This window comes from Protomyctophum bolini, assembly GCF_963924005.1.
Source record: "Protomyctophum bolini genome assembly, chromosome: 12".
Classification (NCBI taxonomy): domain Eukaryota; kingdom Metazoa; phylum Chordata; class Actinopteri; order Myctophiformes; family Myctophidae; genus Protomyctophum; species Protomyctophum bolini.
In genome coordinates, this window is record NC_137873.1 from 29,586,901 (window position 1) to 29,607,599 (window position 20,699).

Below are 20,699 nucleotides of genomic sequence, written 5' to 3' on the forward strand. Positions count from 1 at the left end.
TGCATGAAACTCCAGTAGTGCATTATTTCCCCAGTTGCTATGGTGTTTGATTAAATAAATTAAGTTTGGTGCTCTGCCGTATAGGAGGCTACATGTGTTGCTATAACATCAAACCATTCAGCAGTACATATTTGGTTAATCAAGCTTTGCTCCATGCTTATACATACTAGCTTCTCCTTTCAGGGCCTAATGGTGAAGTTAATAGTGCTGTCGTTTGTTCAGCTGTTTGTCTGTTTGCCTTTAGGTTTTTGTTCATAGGGACGGCAGTCTCAATTCAAACACGTTGCTGGTTTCCTGAATGCCACATAGTACCACAGTGTCCACTGTGCTTATCCTCATTTGTTTTGTTAACCAAACAAATAAATATAATAAATCAAAAAATTGAGTAATTCCAAATGTAAATTCAAGACATAATTTTCATCCAAATAAACATATTAGATATTATGACAATATAGTGTACGCATTAAACCTTCCTCATACAATTAAAATAGCTCCAAAATATAGCACTCGTCTAAATAGCCAGGTTCAAATGCCTATGATTAGCAACAGCTGTCATATTGGGGTTCATTTTTCTATTAACAGCTGATGGGATAATTCTTGCTATATTGCATACTTTAATAATCATGTCACATACAGTAGTACACAGCAGAATATTCAGTGTTCATTTAATTAAAATTAAATATGTTACTTACGGGTTCATTTGGTTCCATTTCTACGGATTTACTGTGTATGAATTTAGTTATGTTACTTAGTTCCAGGGGTGTCGCCCAAAAGAAGACACTTTAATTAGAACCTAAGACCCAATGTTAGGCTTGCCATCCATGTGTTTACATGTGAACTGCCTATCTGCATCAAATGTGGTAACTGATCGTCACGTTTCATTTCAGAACGCTGCCGTAACGAGCCAGGATCTGATCAGCAGAAAGATCAAAGAGTACACCATGATGAGGTATTATTCAGCATTCTACATTGCCCCCTGGAGTTCATCTACAATACTGTTCTTCTATATCCATTTCATAGTTTTGAACCCTAATAATGTCCCTATTCTGATTTGATGTAGAGAGAAAAAAGGAGTGGGCCTAGTATAGACTCCTGTCAATGAAGTACAGTACATAGGGGTGCTAATCTAACCTCGGATTTCTTTGTTTCTTCTTTTTGTGTGTGCGTGCGTGCTGTTTTTGTCCTAGTGCACCAAGCAGCAGGTCAGAACCATCCCCCAAAAGCTCCCGTCAGTCACTCAGCATCAAGCAAGCCTTCCGGGGAGGCAATTCACCCAGAACAGGAGATGACAGGAGGGCTATGAAAGGTAAGCATTCTAACGTTTTGTTCATGGTTCCTATCTATAGAGGGTATGCGCATGCATAAAGTGAGTGGCAACGCCGTTTAACACAAGGCAGACTTTTCTGTTTGGATGTATGGGCGCTTAAGGCCAGAAAGTATTTTGTTTTCCTGGCACTCAGTTGGCGTTCCGGCATAACTTCCAGGTAAAATGATGTCATGCGCATACCCTCTATAGATAGATACTTTATTAATCCCAGAAGGGAAATTATGCTTTAACATTTGGTCTGAGACAACTGTGCGTGTGTGTGTCATATCAGATGATTCTAGTCCGCCTCGGGACAAAGCTCCCTGGAGAAAAGGCATTACAGGCATCATGAGGAAACCATTTGAGAAGAAGCATCCTGCAGGGGTCACGTTCGGGGTGCGACTGGATGACTGCCCACCTGCAGTGTGTAACAGAGTAAGTCTGCCTGTGAGAGTTGTGTATAAATTGTGTCAACCAGTGATTCTCAACCTGTATAAGTTGTGTCAACCAGTGATTCTCAACCTGTGAGAGTTGTGTATAGGTTGTGTCAACCAGTGATTCTCAACCTGTGAGAGTTGTGTATAGGTTGTGTCAACCAGTGATTCTCAAACATTGAGAACCCCCAAATTTATATTTATTTTGCCACGGATCCCCACTTGATAGTATTCTGTGCCAGGGACCCGCTTAGTATTTGTGGTAAACGTTTTCAACCTTAACACATTTCACAATCTTTCAAGATTTTACAAGCTCACTGTGCACTTTTAGATCAGCAGTTTTTAATAGTTTTAAGCATAAAATAGGGTGTATTAAAGGCCAGCAAGTATTTAATGGACATCGGTTTCGTGTTTTAACTGGACACTCTGTGGAGGTTGACCTCGGTTGAGCAATCAGCTCGTCGTTATTACGTACAAATCTTTATACAGGTTTAAAGTACTTAAACTACCGGTAACTCTGATTCTATATTAATTTGGTTGGGGACCCCCTGGATCCCCCTCAACGACCCCTGGGTGTCCCCAGACCCCACTTTGAGAACCACTGATGTAAACAGCATGTTCCTTGGGAGACGTCGTGTGTGTCCCAACTTTCGTGTTTAGGCCCATGCAAAAAGTAAAAGATGTACACAAGTGAAAGATCTTTCTTGATAACCCTTCTTGCCCTGCCAACCCTTGTGTGCCATGCAGTTTGTTCCCCTGATCGTGGAGGTGTGCTGTAAAGTGGTGGAGGAGAGAGGTCTGGAGTACACGGGGATCTACAGGGTTCCAGGGAACAATGCCGCCATCTCCAGCATGCAGGAGGAGCTCAACAGCAAGGGCATGGCTGACATCGACATCCAGGAAGATGTGAGTGACACACGCACATACTACTGCCTATGATGCCCAGAATAGGAATCGATTGTTATGAAGTGTTCAAGTAATTTATGGACTAAATTGATTACACGCATGTAACCTTTGACTCGTTGTGCTCTTGACTGTTGACTCTTTGTTGACATAATTATGTCTTACTGGCTTTTATCTAACCACAGAAATGGCGGGACCTCAACGTCATCAGCAGTTTACTCAAATCCTTTTTCCGGAAACTTCCAGAACCTCTTTTTACAAATGGTGAGACATCGTTTAAGTCTTTGAAAAGGATGGCAACAGCTGCAGTCAGGTTTCTTCTATGTTTCATCCATTTTGAGTCCCTTGGAATAATATTTCACTTGCCTCACTATTCACCAGAAAAGTACGGAGAATTTATCGAGGCCAGTAGAACAGAAGAACAAGTTGAGAGATTAAAAGAGCTGAAGAGACTGGTGAGCAAAAGTGGTTTTCTTTCTTTCTTTTTTTTTTTTTTTTAGAACAAAATTGTGACAAGATGGAAAATTTGAACATATTTTCTTTGAATAGAAGTATATGGCCTGGGCCATGGCTCAGTGGTCCAGGCACCTTGGCTGGTAACCCAGTCTGGCAGTGTGCCGCGTTCCCGATCCCGACGGCCTTTACTGCATGTCTTCCCCCCCCCATCTCTCTCCCCATTTCCTGTCAGCCTACTGTCTGTCCCTCCATTAAAAAATAAAATAAAATAAAGGTGAAAGCCACAAAAAACCATAACAAAAGTACAAGTATATCTTCAACCACTTAAGCCCTATTTAAATTTCATTTGTGATTTCTAATGTTTTGAACATGTTTCACCTATAATGACATGCCTTAAATAAGGACACTAGGGGTTTATTTTGTTAATGTCTCATGTTTTGTTTTTCAGATCCATGAATTGCCTGATCATCATTACGAAACTCTCAAGTTCCTTTCTGGTCACCTCAAGTTGGTTGCTGAATACTGTGATAAGAATAAGGTATTACCACAGTCTAACGAGCTCCATTTGTGTGGTAGCTTGTTACATAAGCCCATGCTCGCCTGTTTTGTTGTGGTGCAGTGTATCTTGTCTAATGTGTGGCTAATGTGTTTAAACCCATCATGCCCTTGTTGTGGATAATTTAAGTAAATGTCATTGAGCCAAGCCTGATTGACTTCAGATGGAGCCTCGCAACCTGGCCATTGTGTTCGGACCTACCCTGGTGAGAACCTCCGAGGACAACATGACAAACATGGTCAACCACATGCCAGACCAGTGCAAGATCGTAGAGAACCTCATTCAGCAGTGCGACTGGTTCTTCACGGAGGATGGTGACGAAGACCCTGTCGTAAGTTAATGATTTTTATTTGTTTTATTTGTTTTCCTCACAGACATTTAACACCTTGCTTATTTAACTTAAATTAAAGACGGACGGATGGACGGACAGATTTAAAAACCAGTTTTTTTTCCTGTGTCTGCAACTAAGGAAATCTCAGGTTGACCAACTTCTCTCCCACGCTCCATTGCTTCGTTTTGTTTTCTTGCCTGGCCTTAACTTGACCGTGGTGTTCTTCTCTGTCCGTCATACCAGACCTTGGCAGAGCAGGAGAGCACAGTGCAGTCTCAGCCTGTGCCCAACATCGACCACCTGCTCCTCAACATCGGAAGAACCACAGCCTCGCCGGGTGAAGTCTCAGGTAACTCACCAGCAGTTCTGTCTCACCTGCAGTGTTCCTGCATCGTTAGCACAGTGAACATGTCCTACGCCTCAGAGATTGCTGCTCTACTTGTACTTGTGTTAGAACTTAAGAGAAACATTTTAGATGCGTGTGTTAAGAATGTGCTTTTATTATTGTTGGTATGAATAATAGTTCTTCCTAAGTATGTCTTATGGCTAAGCAATTACAGTGTTTGTGCTTCTGTTAATTAACCCATTTTGGGTGGGAACCCCTTTTGGTGTTAGTGTTATGTTATGCTTTAGCTATTGAAAAATAGCAGATCTACAAGCTCATAGGGCTCATAGAGCTTGTAGGTCTGCTATTTTTGAAAATTCGAAGAACGACTGACATAGAAACAGCTTTTTAGAATCTGATCTCAGGTCAAAATGGGTTAAAGCAGCTGCTTTTTTCAATATTTTTCCAATGAATACATTATGTTGTGGTTTCCCCATTGGAAAATTGTTGGGAAAAATATAAGACCTGGCATTATGTTGAACCTCTTATTTTGATTAAACGTCCATTTCGTTTTGTGTTGAGTCTTTATCATTTTTTCACCCTAGACATGGATTTGTCTTCCACTTTTCTTTCTTTAAACTTTTTTCTGTTTACCTTTTGCTTTGAAATCTTTTATTTCCCTTCGCTCAAGCCATCCCTTTCTTTACCCTCCCCGTGCTTTACTCTACGTTAAGGTGACGACTCCTTTTCTTTCAGTTCTTTTTCGTCCCCCTCCTCCTGCCCCCTCTCACATAAACCTGGCATGTTCTTTCCCCCCAAAAAAATACAATAACAAACAAAGACAAAAAACTAACAACCAAAAGGAAGAGTGGAAGTTGTAACCCTTCTGACCTGTGCCGTTCTGTGTGTAGTGTGTTGTTTTTTCTCCTCCTATGTACTGTGGCTCACACATTACCCTAATCTTAACACAGGCCAAGTGGGCGGCGTCTATCACTCGGTGATGTCACTGATGGACTCTGTTATATCAGTGGTGGACAGCTGGGACTGTCGGAAGAAGGACGAGTGTTGTCCGCAATGTAGCTGCCTAGTCTGCAGAAACCCGCAACTCTTGTAAATTGGGGTCGGAAAAGGAGAAAAAAAAGACGAAAAAAAAGTAAAACGAAAGAAAGAAGTCGATGTTTGTCACTTTTTTGTTCCTGTGGTGTGCACGTCTCATATAAAAAAAAGAAAATACCCTAAAAGTGAAGGGGATACAGAGCGACGCTGCTGTACTTCTCTCTGAAAGCCCTTCTGCTGTCTCTCGTTGTCTCTTAAGCTGATCGCAAGGACAAGTAGCATGGTAGGGTCAACCTCAGGTTCTCTTATCGGTCATGTGGCATAATCTGTCATGGTGTCTGAGGGGGGGGCCGTAGTGGCGGGACTGAGCTGGCTGTTATCCAGTACACGTGCACTCACGCACGCAACACGTGTGCACACACACACACATATGCCAGACCTTTAATAGTTGGTGGATTAGCGTAGTCTACGCATATTTGCGGTAAAAATGATTTGTACATGGCATTTATTTATTGCCATTGGCAGCCACTGGTTGTTTCAGTCGCCCCCCTTTTCTGTGCATCTGTCTGATTTTGGTGTTTGTGACGTCCTTAAATGCCAAGTCCCCCTCCGTCTTCATTCAGCACAACAACGACATCAGTGCCAAACACTGCAGCCTACCTTCACCTCCCATTGTTACAGAACACCCGTCATTTTACATGTCAAACACTCTGCCCGTCCTTCAAATCATGACACAATTAAGTTTCACACATACTAAACTGATGCCCTACTTGTATTTGTTAGTTACAGTAGGCGTGGATTTCACTTTCACTGGCCCAATTGTTGTGTAGACAATTTGTGTAGACAATCTGTCCACCACAACACTGTGGCTTGCCTGCGTCAGGCATTGACCAGCACACACACAGTTCATTACACACATAAACACGTGTTCACCTCAGGTCTCACTGAGCGTGTTTATCCAGTAGGTCTCGTCAACCCCCTCTTCTATGTGACGTCTTTGAGTTGGGAAAGAATGCCTGTTTGCTGGTTGGTGGCTGTGTATGATGCTCTGTGACTGTCGTGATGTTTGTCCTGTGACGTGCTGTTGTCCTCCATGCGGTTCCATGAGCATGAGCTGCTTGGTGTCTTGGTCTTCATCCAGTCGGATCATACCTTCTCTCTTCCCTCTCTTTATGTCATCTTCTGGCCTCGTCCGCTCTTCACCTTAGAACACACTGCACTTCCGTTGTTTGCTCCAACTCTCCCATGAGCTGAAAATGTGCCGACCGTGTTCACACAGCCGCTCTCATTGTGTCTCATCGTCTGTCCGTTCCACTCTTCAACAAGACTTTCACCCATTCACTGTCTCTATCATTTTCTTCTTCAATCTCCATCACTTTTTTCCCAGCAGGTCATTGCTGTTATTGACTGTTGTCATTGACTTTTAATTTCTTTCATACAGATTCAGCATGTAGTGACTCCTCCAAATCAAAGGTAAGACTGCTCTCATTCATTAGAGTACATTACCTTTGCCAACTAAGTTGGAATGTTTTCACAGAGAAAAATGACTTGAGAATGGATCGGCTGGATTTTCAATATATTTGGCCCGAAGACGTGATTAACTTTTGGGGCTCAAAGGTAAAAGTCACAATCAAGGTCAAACTGTCTAAAATGAAAGGCTAGGTGAAACTTGGTGGTAATGATCAGGCTGCCCTGAAGAGGAACAGAAATCATTAGCTTTTGAATCAAAACGTCAAAGGACAAAGTCATAATCAAGGGCAAGGTCAAATTTCATAACCAGTCATATCTCGTGCAGAAATTGCATCTTGACAATTGTAGTGTTGGGTGCACTCTACTGAGTGAAATCATTGTGTGTAGTTTTGTTTTAAAAAGATTAGCCACTCACTCTCCTGAGGATGTTTCAGTGTCTCGTATTTCTGTGAGTCTGTGTTTAATGCTGTGTTTCGTGTTGTACATCAGCAGGGCCTGTGGGGGTCTGGGAAGGATCAGTGTAGCAAAGAGATGCTGCGCTCCTCCTTCTTCGTCAGCCGCAAGCGCAAAGGACAAGGCCGCAAGGACAAGGTTCACCCCAGCAGCTCCGATGACGACCTGGACGCCGTGTTCTCAAAGAAGGAGCTCCCTGATGAGCAGCCGCCTCCCTGGTCCCCCGACAGCCAGACCGAGGAGGACGGGGAGACGGATGAGACGAGTGAGAGAGAGAAGCGTGGCAACAGCTCTGAGGAACAGCTCGGAAAAGCCCAGGGGAAAGAGTGGCACTCCAGTAGCCTGACTTCTCCGCCCTCCCCGTCTCCCAAACGTACCTCCCCCACCCTCCGCGCCGCCTCCCCGTACACGTCGCCCTCCCACTCCCCGAGCCTCGCTTGCCGCATGCCAGTGGCACACCAGTCCTCTTTGTCAGACCCGCCTTCTAACTACGACGACACTGTGTCCGACCTCGGCACCATGAACAGCACCAGCTCTCAGGCCTCTGTGCCCAGGATGAGACATGGCAGGCCGGTGGCTCTGGGACCGGAGGTTGGCCCCAGTACGCTAGGAGCGGAGGTCTGCTCCATCACCTCCGACTACTCCACCACGTCCTCCATGACGTTCCTCACTGGCGCCGAGCTGAGCACCCTCAGTCCAGAGGTGCGGTCTGTGGCCGAGAGCAGGGGCGGTGACGACGCGGACGACGAGCGCAGCGAGCTCATAAGTGAGGGGAGAGCGATGGAGACGGACAGCGAGAGTGATATCTCAGTGTTCGTTGGAGTGAAAGAGGCTCGACCCGTAGAGGACATTCGACCTCTCCCCTCCCACAGACTGATTGAATGTGACACCCTTTCCAGAAAGAAAGCCGCCGCTCGTCAGAAGACTGACAGTGAGTCTTCGCTGGATGCAGTGCGGAGCGACAAAGATACAAACAGGCTGTCTGTAGCTTTGGGTTCGGCCAAGGTTCGTTCTACCGGGAGCCTCAGTTCGTCATCACGTAGTGAGTCTGAGAAGGCGGAGCCTGCTCAATGGAGGCTTAAGATCACAGACCGTCTGAAGTTCCGTCTGCGGACATCCGTGGACGACATGTTCGGCGTGGGCACCCAGAGGAGCCGGTCACCAGAGGGCCGCAGTAAGAAGAAGAACATCCGACGGAGGCACACCATGGGAGGGCAGAGGGACTTTGCCGAGCTGTCAGTGCTGGGAGATTGGCAGCAGCCGTGCGGCGTGGGCGAGTCAGCCGTGGACCGGCTGAAGCCCAAGTGCAGTTCCCAGGACTTCTCCATCAGGGACTGGATCGCCCGTGAGCGCCATCGCACCAGCAACCCAGAGTTCAGCCTGGACCTCTCTGAGAACCAGGGAGCAGCGCTGTGCCAGGCGGCTCACTCCTCCGCGGAGCCACTGTCGCCGTGTCCAGCTGAGCTGTGGAATGGAGATGCTCCCCAGAGTAAGAACCTGAGCCTGTCGGCCACTCCTCACCCACATAAACTCTCTGGTGCCCAGGTGGTGCACTCAAGGTTCTATCAGTACCTGTGAAGCCCAGGTGGTGCACTCAAGGTTCTATCAGTACCTGTGAAGCAACTGTCTTTGTTCGGGTCCTCTTGTCTGTGAGGTTTGTTCGTATTTGGGAGACTGTCACTAAAATGTTTTGTCTTGGATGTGAGTGATGTCAGTGAATGAGCATGTTGTACAGAAGGTGTTGTTTCTCAGTGTGTTTGTCGTGAGTCAATAACCAGGTGTGTGTGCGCGTATGTGTACTTGTGAAATGAAATGACAGTTAACTGCACATTGGGATTGTTCAGGTGACACTTATGAGGCATGGAACAAACCATTGTTAAACAATTTATTTTTATTTTTATTTTTTTAATGACAAATGACTTTGGGACAAGTTGGCAAGAGGAGTTGAATTCCTAATGGGAATTAAATTCTCCTGATTGAATTCCCAGTTATGCTGAAGACAGAAAGGACCTATTGCTCACGGCAAACTGAGCATATGAAAGTAAAGAAAGTCTGAATGGCGATGCTAAAGAATATGAACAGGTTAGCTAAGTGGCTTTAAAAGGTATACTGACATCAATAGGAATAGCAGGAAGTAGTTGAATAAAGATCAGATTTTAGTATTGCAGAGGAACTATTTTTGTGTAACGATGAGGGTGATTGCGAGTCCTTAACCAAATGAAGAATGTACAAAATATGCTTGATGTATTACTGACTAAAAGCTTTAGTTGCTTGTGTTTTCATTTCTAAAAAGAAAAACTATGTACATATGCCCCCTTCTCTCTGTACTTGAAGACAAGTGTTTTATTTTTTGTTTTGGTACAGCCTGTGTGTGGACTGCCATAGAAGCTGTGTGCTGTCAAGGGGCCTTTACCAAGGTACATTGTGAGAGACAGAGACTGTGTTGGACTTATGCAAATGGAGTGATACTGTTTTAATTCATCCCTTTTCAGTGACCGAGCAGTGAACAACATCTAAATGATGCAATATTTTCCACTGCGCAACAATCGATGCACGTGTGGTTACAATAATGCATCTGTCAGTTACTAGTATAAGATTGCAAAAAACTAAAGGAGGAAAATAAGAATAGAAGAATATGAATAATCAAATCAAAAAACATGTTTCTTCGCAATAGGAAGTGCCTCACAATGAACTGCAAGGGTGCCATGTCGTCTTTGTTGAGATACGTGGAGATGTTACTGTGAAGTCATTCTACAGGTTATCTTATCAAATGCCGAGCTTCCATTCCTTAGGCATTCCACTATGGTCTTAACATGTTTTATACTTTCACCTTTTTTGTTGTTGCATTTTTTCATTTTATTTTATTTTTTATTTTTGGGATTTTAACAGAACTTGAATTTTAAATATTTCTTGTAAAATAAGTAACTTAAATGTGTATATAAATGCCATGTTTTAGCTGCTTTTTCTTCTTTTTTTCTTTTTTGTTTCCATCAAACTGCGGGATTAATTCTAAGTACAGTATTGTGAGATCAGCCATGCCTGGATGGGTGGGTGTCGTGGGCAGGTGGTAGGTACTACTTCTCAAGGGAGAGAAACCCCTGCATATGAGCAGATTTCATTGAGCTGGACCATTTGTACCAATGTTGTGTCCTCTCTGAGAGTGAGAGAGGGGGCACAGACTCCTTAAACACTGGAAATAAATCTTGTCAATGGCAGATTTCCATGTTTGTTTTATTTAACACATCACCTTTACAGTGGGTCTGCAGGAGGCTCGCCTGTCTAGAAGAGGCTCAGTCTCTGTCTGTTGCTAATCTCACATGCCTCTGAACACATTTCTTGTGAGCACTACCAGTATGTTAACTTGAAATCTCCACTAATTGTTTCACATAAACGCATAAGTCATTGACAACTGATCTCAGGCTGGCCACATAAAGTGAATTCTTCCTTTCGAGGCACACCATTCCTATGTGGATCATGAGATCCGTGTTCTATTTTTTATTTTGGTGTTGTGAAAGAAATGGGCCTCCTGGGGCATCTTGTTGGGTCAGTGAGTGAGTAGTCTCTCAACAGGGGAGGCGCTGTTTTCCCGAATATTTGACGATGGGATTCTCAGATTGGTGAGTGAGTAACAGTAGGTTATGAATAAATGCAATACCCAAATTTTACACAGGAGGGCGCACTGAACTCGTCTAAAGAGTGTTTATGAACACCCATTAGACTGGGTATTATTTAGACATGTTTTAAAGATTCGCAAAAACACAAGTATTAACACCCACTTACATTTCAAAATGCTTTATATACAATTTGCGCACAACAATAAACAATATATTTATACATTTGTACATCAGTTGACTAGAAACCTTCACTGACAATACGAACATAACTGACATGGGGACAGCCAAGCCATTTAACAGTAACACACAATTCAAATAAACTATTTTGACAAAAATAATTAAACCATTAACTCACCAATATGCCAAGTTGTAAAGTACAACCTACATTTGTGTTTATTTTATAGCAACTGTCTGGTACATCCTTAATTAAGGTTTGTATATCATTCCTCAAGGACAATATTTTCTAATCTCACTCAAATCTTAACCCCCTTTTTCCCAATTAATTCTCTTACAAAATAAAAAAAATACCCTACGACTGACTGGCTATCCATTGCAAATGTAAGGGAAATAAAATAATGGTCAGCCTTTTAATTTTAAGAAAAAGGTCCTGTCTATTTACTCAATTCCATTGAAATGTGGGTCCCTAACAGATATTTTACCCACAGTAAGGCACAGTAACTCTAAGAACATCAGAGCTCAATTCCAAAATGACAGGAGAGGAAAATAAATAATATTGTACAATGCATTTTCAAAAGAGGTCTTTGTTTGGAACAACACAAAATTAAAATTGTGCCGTCGATTTTGGAAGGACGCCATGGACTGCCATCACTCCACTTACAGCCACAGTACTACTTAAGACATACTAAACATCACAGAGAAATTCAGAGAAACGAGTACTGCTAATCATAATCCTGGACACAATAATTAGGTCGGTTGGTAGGCATTCAGCCTCTCCAAAACTCAATCTAAACGGAACCGATGTCTGATGACGCACTTCACATGGGATGGTTTGCGCTCGGCTCTACCAATGCGTAGTTTGGAGATGATCCTCAATGAGCATGTTGATTGATCCAATATGTGGCTCCTTCCACACATTTAGTTCATTATAGTCCAAAAGAAAGGTAGAAGAAAAGAAAACAACGTGACATAGGAGCAGGTGTGTCCGCCCGGGCTCCTATAGTCAGAGTGTGAGAGGTGCAGGGATGGAGTATGTGGTCACATGCAGCTAGGCCTACTGCACTCTAGAGCAGGGATACTCAAATAGATTTACCTGTGGGTTACCCACAATTACCATTTCCGCAATTTCCTCAATTTCCATTTCCACCATTTCCGCAATTACCATTTCCGCAATTTCCATTTCCGCATTTCCGTTTCCACCATTTCCGCAATTTCCATTTCCATTTCCAACTATTAATGGCAGCTGGGTTTCATCATTCAAATAAAATAGAATTCTGTCCGTTTAGCTATAAAATTATGTCAGGGAATAGGGATACACAGTATATGTCTTTCATTTGCATTGCATCTCCCCCCCCCCCCAAGCTTTTATTTTCGTTTGAGTAATAGTACAACTCTAATAGTATTACTTATAATAATGTAATTAAAGATAACTTCATTCAGATTTATTTATTTTTATTTCATTTTCCAGATTTTTTTTTCTTCTTTTTTTTAGATTTTCATTGGTGGGCCAGTCATAATGGTCCCGCGGGACTGATGTGGCCTGCGGGCCTGAGGTTGAGTATCACTGCTCTAGAGCACTGGTTTTCAACCAGTGGTCCTTGAGGGGGTTCCAGGTGGTCCGCAGCTAAAGTTACCCTAAATTATGGGTAATCAAATGCACCCTTATAGATCTTTAACTCTCTAAACTAGAGTTACATTATTGTTAAACATTTGCACTACTTAATTTACAAGAATTCTACAAAATTAGAGAATGTAAATAATTCTTATTTTCTTTTGCCAAAAGCATGGAATTGTAGACAAAAATCGTATCCAACAAAAACAGAGCATACTTTAGTTTTGGGTGTGATAGGCTAAATCTCATCACATGGTGGTTCGTGTCTCAAATGGCGACTAAATAACGGGCCTTGATGTGAAAAGGGTTGAAGTGGTGGGAGGAGGTGAGAGAAGGCGTATGTACGGCAGCAGGTGGGAGGAGGTGATGATGGGAAAGATCTGTTGCATATTGTGCTATAGTTGGATGGATGGATTGGATGGATGGGCTTTTTAACCATCGTCCTCACTGTCATCGTCAGGCTCCTCTACTATCAGTACTTCCGGCAGCCGGAAACACTCCTCAAAGTAGTTGACCAAGGACTGGCTTAGATGCTGCTGTGATCCGTCGCTGTGCAGGAAGTGTCCCTCGTCTGGGTAGATCTACCGAAAAAAAACACCCACCGCATGACAACCCTTACTATGAAACCCAAGACTGTGCCGTGAGTATGTGCCAGGGGTCACAAACATGTCCGTACACGGACAAATGTGTCCATGGCAAAGATTGTCCGTGGCACATTTTAGATCTTCTGTTTTACACACCATTATAATGTTCTTGTTTTGATCATAAGACCCACTGCCTGAATGTCAATCTCCAGGTTTTCTTCACAATATGTATGGCAATTATTTATTATGACACTATCACACATTAGGAGTCCAACTAGTATTAGTGGTTCTCAAATGTTTCATTTGCATAACTCTGTGTTCAAATGGACCCAAATGAACACTGAGAACCTGACAACTGAAACTCACCTGCAGACTATAATTGGCCTTCTGGCTAATTAGATGGTTGATGAATTTCGCTGTGTGCTGGAAGTGAACCATTTCTGTGATGGAAGAGAAGGCAAAGATAGCTCTAAGAATGCACTCATTAATCATTGTATGATTTATTTTAGCATCTTGGCAACAAAATACAGTATCTATTGATGAAAGTTACCATCAGCGGTCGGGTGGATTATTAGGTACTGTTTATCCATAAGAAGACCAGCTCTGTTAATCAAATTGGCCATCTGAGGGAAAAGAGTAGAATCGTTCAACACATTTTCTGTGTGTGTGTGTGTGTGTGTGTGTGTGTGTGTGTGTGTGTGTGTGTGTGTGTGTGTGTGTGTGTGTGTGTGTGTGTGTGTGTGTGCGTGCGTGCGCCTGTGTGATGTCTCAGATTTAAGGCTGCAATCTAACTATCATGTTCTACACCGGGATTTGAACCTGGGTGTCCTCTCTTCCAATCAGGCACCCCTGCTTGGTCTGGGGAGATATTGTGAGTCTCAGGCAGTACTAGTTGCCAGCCAGTAGGTGTCCTACCTGACACCAGGGTCTAAATTTCTCAATGCACTAGAAGTTATATTGTATTAACATTGAGAACATACTCTACCATACAGATAGATTGGATCATTAACCTATAAGTTCAGGTGCTATAACAGGGAAGAGGTTAACTGTTTAACTGGTTAACTGTTCATTTTTCTTTATATATATTTTTCTTTATTAATTACTATTCTTTCTTATCAAAGGTCTACCATAGACCATTGATAAGAAAACCAAAGTGCAGAAACTAAGTGTACCTGATATACTCTGTTGTCTGTCTTTGGGGAGCCGAGGTAACGTTCTGAGAACGCAGAGGCTGAGATTTGGAGAAAAAAGGACAACAAAGACAAAATCCTGATTATACGTTTCAATCGCCGAAAATAGTCGATCTACAATTTCATAACATATCACAATGATTATGTGCTGTGAGCTTGTCGATTGGCTATTTTCAGTGTATACATTTATGAATTAAGCATAGCTTTGACTGTATTTGACTGTATGTCATTTGGTATGTGATATGGACCATGGGGTCTGCAATAAAGATTTAATTGAATTGAACCACCAAACGACCAGGGAAACTTAAAGGCATCAAGTTCACAACATTACCATAGAGCTCGAAATCTGTGATGGGGGAAACTGCTGCTCCACATTTAAGTTGGGTAAACTCCTCAGAATTTAGCAGCATGGTGGCCAAATATCCACCATACACCTAAAGAAAGAAAGACATCAGAACTCAGAACTGTAAGGAAAGTTACTATGTTTTTCAAGGTCTTAATGAATTGTCAGTAGCACTTGAGTGCAGTATAAAAATGGGACCCAATGCCTCCTTGCTTGACACTCAGTATCAAGGGTTGAAGTCCCTGTGACATACAGTATTAGAGTCATGTCTAGAGGGTTGGAGTCCCTGTGACATACAGTATTAGAGTCATGTCTAGAGGGTTGGACTCCCTGTGACATACAGTATTAGAGTCATGTCTAGAGGGTGCACTTGGGCATCATGGCTTGGGGGTGTACTTGTACAGGAACAGAATACGCTGCCTCCCAAGTACTAGTACTTACTTACATGAGTGCACAATGGCTACTTTGGGACTACTAGAGTGTGCAATATTTCATTTATCTCCTTCAAAGACAGCAAATAACCCGGAAAGCAACCAGCTCTCCTTACCTTTCCATACACTCCCATCCGATTCTTATCGATGTAAGGTTCTTTGGATATGAGTCTGAAATGAAAGAGAGATTAAAAGAGAGGCTAAAAATAATAATGAAACCTGGACAATTTTTTTTGATTAACTATGGATGAGACGCAGCTCTGTTTTAAATGCACATTTACAGTTTTGTTTTACATTTTCACCTAGCCATCTTGATAAAGTATTTTTTAACTTTTTTGCCAGAAGAGTGCTTTGGATCCATTCTTTTGTTGAACTTTTAAGTTCACCAAAGAAAGGGCATACACAATGTGATGCCCCTGTTAAGTGCACACGGCGCCAAGGCTGAATGGCCATAATGTGTGCTCGTCAATGTCTGACCTGAGTGCCTCCAGCTGGTCCCTCTCCTCTAGTTTCCCTAGCTTCCTCCTGACCCGGTGCAGCAGGTTGGTGCCCTGGAAGCCGCTGCCGTGGCCGTCGAAGCGGACAACAATGGTACTGAAACTGCTGACCAGCACGGTGGCCCAGTCCACCTGAAACTGCTCCGTCACCATCTGTCCACCGGGCGTGCCGTCCCTGACAAAGGCAACGTAGGGTCAAAATCACCTTGAGACTCTCAACACACACTTTGCAAATCTGCAATGTTACGATGTCGTAACGTCACAACATTGACCCCTATGGGTCCATTTTATGTACTTACACTAGTAGTAGTAAGGGATAAATGGATGACTCTATGAATGCTGCTGGCTTCAGAATCTGCATGGTGAGCACTGTGACAGAAGACATTAGGGTTAATGAACAGATTGACTGGGCTACGATGTCATCAGGGTGTATACATTGGATAAAATGTATTTTCTATGGGTGCATGCATGGGTAGTGGTACATACTGTAGTCATCTATGGTGATCGTCTCATATTCTATTTTTGGCATCTGCATGTTGGAGAACGTGTTGTTCACGCGTTCATTTGTCTCGATGTCGATTACCTCTGCAGGCGAACAAAGAACAGAATCGTCAGTGGGGCTGCATGGGGCAATTCTCCCCCATTTATTTTCGCCCAATTTAGTTGCTAATTCCCGAACTGCCCACTAAAACTTGCGTAGTGTTGTCAGTCTTGACCCCAACTGGTTGGTCCTATGGATGGATACTGAAACCACTTAGCTTCGTCCATATCAAGATATTAGACTGGATATGTGATTTTGGATATTATGCTATTGTGATATGGCAAGTGTTCTATAAAAATATAGACGCCTGCGCCAGCCGAGCGACCCTCATCAGCGGACCCATTTCGTCACAGTAAATTAAGATTAAATTAAAAATTACTCCAAGTTTGACTCATAATTCATCAAGTATTCTCTTCGATTTTGGACTGTGGAATGTGACACAAACAAAAATCACCATAAATTCAATGCATCAGTGTGAGTACGGTAATTGATAGAAGACAAGTCATGTTTGAAGGTTGAAGGACAACCCGGAGTGCAGCTACTGTAGTAACATTGATTAATCCTCTGGAACTCACTCTGTTTGTCCTTGGTGCTATAGACAGCCACACTAGGTATATCTGGACCTAAACAACACAGGAGGAAAAAGAGATGGACTAAGTTGAAGTTAGATTGTTAGATTTTCTAATACTCACTAATGAAAACCTCAAATGCCCCCAATAACACTGGTGACATCGCCACCCCTCGCAAATAAATAAACCTTAGACACAAACCTCTCTCTCATCTTAATTATTTTCAAAACAGCCCTCCAATTCCTTCCCCATGGGAAGCAGATGCATGCCAGCTTATTATTCCTCATGGACCTGCTCTCTGAACTTTCTGAAGTGTCTAATTAATGAAGAAAGCCAGCAGCCCTTTTACCTCACTGGAGTGAGCCCTCTAGACAAATCAGCTCCCATACCAGCCCTGACACGGTGCCCCAGAGTTCCAGGCAATAGGGGAGATAACAATGATGAAGTGTCTTGTAGGGAATGAGAACAAGACAAGTCTCGTTTCAGAGCCTCACCCCTACCAGTGAGGAAAGTAGAGGGCACTTCTAAAGAACATCCATGGGCCCTGTGCCAGGTGCCCACTAGTCACTGTTAGGCAGTTGGCAATTTGGCATGCGGTTTTGACAAGAGCTATATCTATAGCTGTATAACTGTATGGCCGATTAGAGATGGTTTGAGATTAACCGACGCTGTCAAACTCAATGTAAGCACTCACACTGACATGACAGCTCTAATTGAGTTGAATCTGCTTACAAAACATAGCTGCCTCTCCTGAGACAGAATATCACGTTGTATACCTAAGACCGATGACATTCACTGCTGTACATGCAGTAGTACAGTATATAATAGTGTGATATAACTGTGATTATATTAAATTAAATAAGCACATTATCCTAAGAGGACGTCTAAGGCTGAGGACACTCACCTTTACAGTTTAATAAAAAGTACATCATTTCGTGGCTGAAGGAGCCGTCCACATAGCCACACTTGAATTCACAAGACAAGCAGCGGCGGTTGAATGGCGGAATTGTGTCAGCACTGTAAGAGGTGACAATGCATCTACATTTAACAATCATCATCTCATTTTAGACAAAAAGTGTGTAGTAGAAGGGAAAAAGGAGGGTGCAGAGCCTGAGCACACACTAACTGAGTGGTTCCCAGACTTTTCTGGACCACATTAAAATCTCCAAAAAGCGTTTTGTGTTGTTGAGAATCGCTGTACTAGCTCCTTACTTTACAGAGGAGGAAAGAATGGGGTCCTACCTGTACAGGTGTCGTCGTTTGGGGTCATCCTCTGTGCTCAGAAAGTATCTGGGGAAACAATAGCATCAGTCAACCATTCATTATGCCAAAATGATTGATGATGATGATAAAAAATATAAAATAAAGGCGAAAGCCACAAAAAAACTTAAGAAAATGAGAAAAAAAAACTTACAAAAATGTATGTTCCAGGGCTCTTTTTGTTTTTCTTAAAGGACCACTTTTCAACCTATCTTCATATGATTGGTCCTCACTAATGTTCACGATAAAATACCACCATTTGTTTCTACTCTGAGTCTTAGGTCGCATTCTCACCTAATAATAACTAGCCTACACAGTGAAATGATAAATCTATGGTGATAAAATTATACTCATAACGTGCATTATGTGTCGTGCCGTCTGGGACTGCCCCCCCCCCCCCCCCCCCCTCTCTCGCTCTCTCACTATAAGCACGCAGCCACGCACTGTTCTTTTGGGCATGGAGCATAGAGTATTAAAAGGCATGGAGGCACAGCGCTGAAACGCACTGATATAACACAGACAGCAGCGCAAAATGTTTACAAGTTTATCGAGATGAAAGTTCCTACCCCCCACTAGTCCCCACACAGTGACAGCACTCCATGTTTACGGCACGCACAGACAGACAGAATATGCTGTAGGCTATAATACTATTACACTGCACTGCAGTGTTTGTGTTTTCTTAAGCAATTGATTAATGTAGGCTACTCGTCCTCATTTTGATCAGGGCTTCAGTCTCCTCATTCGACCACGTCTATCCACGGTAACAGGACATCTTTGCGCTGCGTAAAATATGCCTTCTTTTTAGACAAAAAGTGTGTCTCCAACTGTGTTCAGCTCCTCACCCGCCACATTGTTTGCTTAATTTACTTTATTTACTGCGGATTGCATTCACACCTGCACCGAATCGTAATCAAGTGCGATTGGAAGCGAAGCGAAACCCCCGTTTTTGTAAAATGCGGTTCTTTGCTGCGCATTAGGATTCGAATGAGCCTTCACACCTGCCAAACGAAGCGCACTTTCTGACAATGCGCAGCAGGATGCGTTTTAATCGCAGCAAAGTTCTCTGGTGAGAATGTGACCTTATAGGAGGGCTGTGGGCAGTTCAGAAACTGTTCAGAAACCTTTTGGCCAGAAAGGGATTTTTGTCTATGCCCAGATTTGCACACTGGTACAGTAGGTGGCGATATGCACCTACAGTTGGTTGTGAGCCGCCATTAAACTCAGAGAAGAAGAAGAAGCCAAAATGTCTGACAGTAGCACACACAACACTACCTGTAGCCTAGTGTTACCTTGTCTCATCCTAATTTAAAGTTTTCTTTAAAAGAATATATGGCAAAATTCCTCTGTTTTGAAAGTCTATAAACTCTGATTGGACTGACCGCCCAAGAGCCCAAGAGTCAAAACAAACAGGTTAGTCTGAATTATAACTTCTTCAATACATTTGTGAAATGATTCCAGAAACGTCTTTTAATGTTTAAATTATTTACAATGTTAAATGATCACAGATGTAATCGCTGAAACTGAAAGACGGGTTAGTGACCATGCATCCCACAGTGTATCTTAAACATAAATGTGATAAAAAGAATTGTCTATATACACAGTGTGGTGTGGTGGAGTCTCACATGAGGTTCCTGTGTTGATCGTAGGCCAAGATGCTGGTGACGTCCCAGTCTCCAGACGTCAGAGACTGAAGGATGTCTATGCTGGAGTTGGGCTGCAGGCACAGAACAACATTACGTTCAGTCAATGCTTTGGACCTCAGATCAGATTCATGTCATTTTGCTGCACTGTGGAACCGCTGCCTATACTGTACCTTTGAAGTAGACATTGAAATGTGGAAGAACTTCCCTCTGCCACCCTGGGGGATGGCTCTGGTGAGGAAGAACTTAAATCCATCTTGGGAGAACAGCGGAGCTTCATTCTGGAGCGGAAAGAAGCAAGAAGTAAGTGTTAAGAGTGTCTGTCTGAAGGCTATAAACTTTATAGCCTTCCTTTATAGTATAAAGGAAAGCAAGGTCCTCTTCATCAGCTGAGAGGCTCGAAATATCTCGTCCAATGGTGTAAAAGGAAGCTATAATTTAAACTGCAGAGCATGATCCAGTTTGCAGACCTTATACTTTTCTCGGCCATGCGCCGAGAAAAGTATTTTAGTGAGTGGATGTGCGTGCTTTTGTTGTTCTTTTCTGTCTAAACACGTGTGTTCCATTTAAATGTACAAAGCCAATTTGATGCTTTTGTCGTACAATGGTGTCGCATGCCGAAGATGACCCATCTACAAGCTTTCATGGTCCTACACATACACACTTAGCAACACACACATGGTCTGGTTCAGTCCAGACCAAGCTCACTAACACACACATGGTCTGGTTCAGTCCAGAACAAGCTCACTAACACACACATGGTCTGGTTCAGTCCAGAACAAGCTCACTGACTGTGTTTTCATCTGTTACCTGTCTATGCAGCCAGCTCTCGCTCTCGTCTTCATGTTTCTGAAAATACAAGGAATTCCTTGCATTAAAACCTGAATCAAAATCTCTAAACTTTGGTATAATCTTGGCTTGTATAGCTAGCTCAGCATGATATACTGCACT

General features: G+C 42.9%; 2 protein-coding genes across 9 annotated transcripts in view; one reads left to right on the plus strand and one right to left on the minus strand.

Annotated features, from left to right (window-relative positions):
- The window catches only part of arhgap21b (Rho GTPase activating protein 21b), a 48,008-nt gene extending 37,503 nt beyond the window's left edge, over positions 1-10,505 (plus strand). For 3 of the 4 annotated variants that reach the window (XM_080779166.1, XM_080779165.1, XM_080779167.1), the window contains exons 14-24: positions 888-949; positions 1,188-1,306; positions 1,599-1,741; positions 2,488-2,646; positions 2,829-2,907; positions 3,025-3,098; positions 3,548-3,637; positions 3,819-3,986; positions 4,230-4,335; positions 6,809-6,840; positions 7,327-10,505. In XM_080779166.1, the coding sequence (XP_080635292.1) occupies positions 888-949; positions 1,188-1,306; positions 1,599-1,741; positions 2,488-2,646; positions 2,829-2,907; positions 3,025-3,098; positions 3,548-3,637; positions 3,819-3,986; positions 4,230-4,335; positions 6,809-6,840; positions 7,327-8,868 (2,574 nt within the window). In that variant the 3' untranslated portion in view covers positions 8,869-10,505. The remainder of the gene's footprint in view (positions 1-887; positions 950-1,187; positions 1,307-1,598; positions 1,742-2,487; positions 2,647-2,828; positions 2,908-3,024; positions 3,099-3,547; positions 3,638-3,818; positions 3,987-4,229; positions 4,336-6,808; positions 6,841-7,326) is intronic. The other variant, XM_080779168.1, reaches the window with a different exon arrangement.
- Positions 10,506-11,066: 561 nt separating this feature from the next.
- The window catches only part of LOC308326355 (A-type potassium channel modulatory protein DPP6-like), an 88,019-nt gene continuing 78,386 nt past the window's right edge, over positions 11,067-20,699 (minus strand). For all 5 annotated transcript variants that reach the window (XM_080779173.1, XM_080779171.1, XM_080779172.1 and 2 more), the window contains exons 12-26: positions 20,559-20,597; positions 19,922-20,029; positions 19,731-19,822; positions 18,091-18,138; positions 17,753-17,865; positions 16,855-16,902; positions 16,225-16,323; positions 16,038-16,107; positions 15,719-15,913; positions 15,358-15,412; positions 14,799-14,901; positions 14,450-14,508; positions 13,828-13,900; positions 13,644-13,717; positions 11,067-13,274 (exon numbers count right to left, since the gene is read on the minus strand). In XM_080779173.1, the coding sequence (XP_080635299.1) occupies positions 13,125-13,274; positions 13,644-13,717; positions 13,828-13,900; positions 14,450-14,508; positions 14,799-14,901; positions 15,358-15,412; positions 15,719-15,913; positions 16,038-16,107; positions 16,225-16,323; positions 16,855-16,902; positions 17,753-17,865; positions 18,091-18,138; positions 19,731-19,822; positions 19,922-20,029; positions 20,559-20,597 (1,326 nt within the window). In that variant the 3' untranslated portion in view covers positions 11,067-13,124. The remainder of the gene's footprint in view (positions 13,275-13,643; positions 13,718-13,827; positions 13,901-14,449; positions 14,509-14,798; positions 14,902-15,357; positions 15,413-15,718; positions 15,914-16,037; positions 16,108-16,224; positions 16,324-16,854; positions 16,903-17,752; positions 17,866-18,090; positions 18,139-19,730; positions 19,823-19,921; positions 20,030-20,558; positions 20,598-20,699) is intronic.